At 62.1% G+C, this 5,755-nt stretch overlaps 1 protein-coding gene across 1 annotated transcript in view; it reads left to right on the forward strand.

Moving 5' to 3' along the window:
* Positions 1-5,755, forward strand: part of ZNF423 (zinc finger protein 423) — a 268,917-nt gene that overhangs the window by 237,092 nt on the left and 26,070 nt on the right. The window contains exons 5-6 of the mRNA XM_011360164.1: positions 3,583-3,714; positions 5,142-5,257. Coding sequence (XP_011358466.1) covers positions 3,583-3,714; positions 5,142-5,257 — 248 coding nt within the window. The remainder of the gene's footprint in view (positions 1-3,582; positions 3,715-5,141; positions 5,258-5,755) is intronic.

Genomic DNA, 5,755 nt, shown 5'->3' on the forward strand with positions numbered 1-5,755 from the left:
TCGGCACGCAGAGAGTGAAAAGTGACTGTCAGACGTGACTCCTAAGGTGCAGGAGCCTTCTCTGTCCTCTTGGTGTCTGTGAGTCAGACGGCCACGGCTCCACGCACGGCCGAGGGACGAAGGCCCCCGCTCGGCAGAGAGCAGTAGATCCTGCTCTGCCATCAGCCCGGGGGGTGGGCTCTCGTGGGCAGGGAAGAGGGCCTGGCCAGGGCTGGCTCTCCTCCATGAGTATTTCCCAAGCCCCTCCTGGGGGTCCAGGGACTGATGCTTCAGGGGCCTGAGGAGGAGGAGACAGCATCTGTGCCCACAGCCTGGTCGCCAGCATCAGGAAGACTCACGGGATATGGTTAGATGAATCCGGGGTCGCTGTGCCCAGCCAGGGGCAGCCGTGTGTGCTGGCCTAGTCAGGGGAGGCTGCCTGGAGGTGGTGTGCAGTTGGAATGCATACAGATAGGGAGGGCTTCAGAATACCACCCCCAGCTGGCTGTGTGGCCTCGGCTAGTGGTCTAATTCTCTGAGCCCATTTTTTCTTCTCTAGAAACGTGTTTCCCAGCAAGCAGGGTTAATTCAGAAATTAAATTCACGTTATAAACCGTAATAGAAATCGCTGTACAATTGTCATTTTCACATACCCTCTGCCTCGTAAATATCCACGAGCTTCCACATTCTAATGGGAGGCCACGTATAACGTTGATATCTCATTCATTCATTCATTCATTCATCCATTCATCCATTCAGTTCTTGAACCCATACTCTGTGCCAGGTACTGAGAAGCATCATTTACGGGGCAGGGGGTGGGTTGGGGGTCTTCTGAGGCTGCCCCCCACACCGAGGCCATCTCTAATTATGATGAGAGCCTCCCCGGGAGAAGTGGGGGGATGTACATGGGGCCTGTGCGGTGAGCGTGCTGAGCTCGCCCTGTGTCCCCAAACTTGTCAACGAGTTCCTCTGCCGCTAGGATAAATGGAGATCTGCCTGAGTGTCTGTCGGGTGCATGTGGCCTAGTTGCCAGGGCTCCAGGGGCACGACAAACACCCGGCAGATTCCAGCCGGTGGGCTATGTGGGGCAGGCCACCTGCCCGCGCACGTGGCTCCGTGTGCCTCTGCGGTGGGATGGCTGGGCCGGGGGGACTCCTGCTGTCCCCGCCAGCCCCTGCCAGGGCCTGGGGACCCGGGGACTGGCCAGGAGCCTCAGCCCATCTGTGCTTGTGCCGTGGCACTGGCAGAGCCCCTCTGCTACCTAATTCTTGTCTTTGAGGGCGGATCGGAGCACCTGGCGCCTTTGGTGAGGCTGGTTCCCTGGGGGACCCCGAGGGGGAGCCGTGTCCTTGGCTGTCCCAGATAACGCTCTCGCCGACACCAGCGTGCCCGGCGACAAACACCGAGCGCTTGCTGTGTGTGAGGGGCGAGTCAAAACCCCGTTTCTTCCCATTATGAATTATTAATATTATTAACTTATTTAATTCCCACACCAGCGATGAGAGTAAGGCTGTTTGGGGATGGGGGTGGCTAGGGTGACTTTGTTTTTAAAGACCTTATTTTTTCGGAGCAGTGTTAGATTTGCAATAAAACTCAGAGGCGGCCCAGAGCTTTTCCTTACGGCCGCCGTCGCACACAGGCGCAGCCTGCTCGTCCTCGGCGTCACTCGCCACGGCGGCCCTTCGCGTGTGTGTGTGCAGAGATGAGCCTGCTCTGGCCCATCGCAGTCACCCAAAGTCCATGGTTTGCCTTGGGGGGCTTTCCCCTCGGCGTTGTGCGCTCTGTGGGTTTGGAGGAAGGTGTGATGACACGTACCCGTCATTGTGGCACCACGCAGAGTATTCTCGCCGCCCTCACGGTCACCTTCCATCCCTCCTCCGCCGCCCCCTCTGGCAGCCGCCGACCTTGTTGTCCCCACGGTTTTGGCCTTTCCGTGATGTCATGCAGCGCGTGGCCTTTGCAGACTGGTCTGTCACTCGGTGACGTGCGCTCACATCTCCTCCGTGTCCTTTTGCGGCTCTATAGCCCGTTGCCTTTTAGCGCTGAATGATGACCCACGGCCGGGTGCGTCACAGTTCATTCCGTCACCCACCGAAGGGCATCTAGGCTGCCTCCCAGGCTCGGCAGTTATGAGGAAAGTTGCTGGACACATGCGTGGGCGGGATTTTGTGTGGACGTAAGTTTTCTGCTCATGTGGGTAAGCGCCAAGGAGCAGGACTGTGGATCTTAGGGTACGAGAATGTTCGGCATTTTGAGAAACTGCCGGGCTGCCTTCCAGTGAGTGTGGCAGCGACGTTGTGCACCCTGCCGGCGAGCGAGGCCTCCGGCGGCTCCCCGACCTCGCCAGCGCGCGTGGTGTCACTTCTCCGGGTGTTGGCCCTTCCAATAGGAGCATGGTGGTGAGGAAGGCTGTCGACAAGCATCTGAGAAAGGGAGAAACTGAGGCACAGGCTACCCGACTTACCCAAGACCATGCAGTAAGTGGCAGCGCCAGGTTCTCACCCCGGGAGATGTGTGATTCTCTGCCACGCCCTGCTGACCACCGTGTCACACTGGTCGCGGGTGCCAGGCCCTTCCATCCCCTCGCGGTGGCCCTCCCTTACAGTGTGAACCGATGCCCAGGCCACAGGACGCGAAGCCAGGATTTGAACCCTGCCTGCCAACTCCGCGTGGGTGCCACACGGGCGTGTCGCTGGCCCTCGGGGCTCGCTCTCTTCCCTGGGACCTTTGAGTGAGGGTTTGGGGTCACGGCAGCTCCTGGGTGGGGAGATGGAGCCACTTTCTGACCTGGAAGCAGGACAGGGTGTCCGCCCATTGTTTAATGAGCCACCAAATAGGCCATCTGTTTCAGAGTTTAAAAGAGGTCTGTCTGTCTGTCTGTCTGTTTTTGGTGATATCTTCCAGTGGCTGCCCATCCCTCTTAGAGTAAAATCTCAAAGTCCTCCAGTGACTGTAAGGTGATATGCACCCCTTGTCCCCTCTGACCTCACCCCCACCTTGTCCCCGGCCCCCTAGCTCAGGCACGCTGCCCCTTGCTACTTAGCACGAGCTCACCTGAGGCTTTGCTCTGACTCTTACCTGGAGAGCTGCCCGTGTTCTCACGTCAGCCCCTGATGCGGTGTTATGTTTGACCCTCTGTTCATTTTCTGCCTCCCTGCCCACTAGAACGAGGGCAAGTATTATATGTTCAGTCCCCACCCAGCTCAGTGCTTGGCACATAGTACATGCTCAGTAAATATTCTACTGGAGTTTTAAAAATCCTGGTTGGATCCCCTTCCCTGGGCAGACCCCGTCTGGGGCCCTGTCCGTGTGACGTAGTCTTGGGTTCGAGCTGTTGAATGCGGCCTGCACAGCTTGTCACTGCACCAGCAGGAGAAGTCACAGCAAATGACGCTTTCCAGAGCCGAAGTGTGGGGCCAGGCCCCTGGGGCCCGTACACCTTGGAGCCGGGCTGTCTGGGGCTGGGACGGGCTCGGCTCTGCGGCCCCTACACCACCCTGGTCCTGGGGGTCGGGGAGGGGCCGGCTGGGCGTGCCGGGGCCCGGGGGCTGCTGCCGGAGCACGTGGTGTGCCGGGCCGCTGACGGGCGTGGTTTCCTTGCAGAGGAAGGCATCAACCACGAGTGTAAACTGTGCAACCAGACGTTCGACTCCCCGGCCAAGCTCCTCTGCCACCTCATCGAGCACAGCTTCGAGGGCATGGGTGGCACCTTCAAGTGCCCCGTGTGCTTCACAGGTAAGGGCCCCGTGGGGAGCGGGCAGGGGCCCTTGGCTCGCTAGACCTCGGCTTGTGCTCCTGGCCGGACACGGACCCGGGGTTCACGGGGAGGTCCCAGGGGATCCCCAGCCACAGCGCCCTGCCTGCCTCCATGCAGACCTGACCCTGCCCCTGGGCCCTCTGGCCGCCCCTTCGAGGCTGGTGGGGTGGCTCCCTTCCTTAGCCCTCCCCTCACCCCTGCACTGAGTGGCTGCAAGTCCTTAGCGCCCCCGGCCCTGGTTCAGGGGTCCCTGCCTGGGCCCCAGGCTCACCTCCCTGCGCCGGCAGCTCTGTCCAGCACTGGTGGTGCTCCCCCGGCCCCTGGCCTGTCACAGCCCATGCTCCATCCACGCTCCAGGCCGCAGGAGTCGGGCGGCTCTGCCGACCAAGCCTCAGCCCCCAGACTGGCTGCCGGCCCAGGCGAGCGGCTGTCCCAGCCCGAGGCGAGTCTCAGGGGCTCTGCCCGCCCCCCTCCTGCTGCCCAGATGGCAGCCGGTGTGCGTGGGGGCGCTCGGCCTTCCTCTGCCTTCCCCAACATCTGCTGTCTGCCACGGCAGGAAGCCCACCCTGGGGAGGGCGCCTGGCAGGAGGGGCTCTCTGAAGAGCTCCCCTCCCAGACATGCAGCTGCCTCTGGGTGCCCAGGGCCGGGCTCCTGCTGCTGAAGCCGGGGTGCAACCTGCTCATGTCAGGCCTGGGGAATGGGCTCTGCTGTGGGCAAAGCCCTCACACCCACACCCCCCGGGGGCTTCCCAGGGCCCTCTTCCCCTTTCGCCTCGGGACCTCCCCCATCCCCCCGCCGATCTGTTGTATCACACTCTGTGGGCTAGGTGGGGGCTGGCTCCGCGGGGCCCCAGCCGCTGAGACCGCTGATCCAGGATGCGGGGCCCCCGTGTGGGACAGCAGCTTAGTAATGACCATAGAGCTCCTCATTGTCCCGGACGCTGCACTAAGTCTGCTCAGTTCCAGTCTTGGCTCTGCCACCTGCTAGTGGCGGGTGGGACCTAGGACAAATCATTTAATTTTCCCGGTGCCTCCGTTTTTCATCTGTACGATGGGGACGAGCACCCTGCCTGCCTAGGGGCCCGTGCTGTGTTCGGGGAGCCCGCACGTGGCAGGGATCTGGCAAAGGATGATCACGACAATGACATTGTGCAGGATTAACCCACGTGGTCCTCCCAGCCACTCAGTGAGCGATGTATTTTTAAAGACCCCCACTTTTTGGGTGAGGAAATGAAGCCCCGAGAGGTTAAGTGACTTACCCAGTGCCACACACTGGTAAGTGGCAGAGTCAGCGCCACTGGCTCCGGCCGCCTCCGGCAGGCACCAGCAGGGCTGCCACAGAGGCCGGTCGCTGGGCCTCGTGTGGGTGCTGGGCGGGCGGCTCCTGAGGCCGCGTCCTCTGCAGTCTTCGTCCAGGCCAACAAGCTGCAGCAGCATATCTTCGCCGTGCACGGACAGGAGGACAAGATCTACGACTGCTCGCAGTGTCCGCAGAAGTTCTTCTTCCAGACCGAGCTGCAGGTCAGTGCCCTGGGCCGCTGCCCGCGCCCTGCGCGGCGCCCTTCGGGGTCCCCGCGGGCCCTGGGGGTGTCGGGGTGAGCTGGGACACAGGTAAGGTTGCGCTGCAGTAACAAACACCCTCCGATCTGTGTGTTCACGCGGCAGAGCTTGACGTGTGGTTCGTGCTCCACGTCCAGGCAGCGGGCGGGGCAGGGCCGCCCGCTCACCCCACTCACTCAGCGGCCTGGGCCCGGGGAAGCCCATCTCCGGTCGCCGAGGCGGGGCGGGGGACGGGGTGCCTCACGCACCCGCTCTCACAGCTCCTGCTGGGGAATGACACACCTGCCCACGTCTCACGCTGCCTTGGCCAGAGCAGGCCAGGCAGCCGTGCCTCGTTTCACAAGGGCCGGGGAGGGAATCCTGCCCTGTGCCTGGGCGAGGAGCTGGCGTGTGTCAATACCCCAAGGGCTGGCACCCGCCATTGGCCCTCAGGGTGTGTCTGCCTGCCCACACATCCAC

Source organism: Pteropus vampyrus, unplaced genomic scaffold (assembly GCF_000151845.1).
Source record: "Pteropus vampyrus isolate Shadow unplaced genomic scaffold, Pvam_2.0 Scaffold51, whole genome shotgun sequence".
Classification (NCBI taxonomy): Eukaryota; Metazoa; Chordata; class Mammalia; order Chiroptera; family Pteropodidae; genus Pteropus; species Pteropus vampyrus.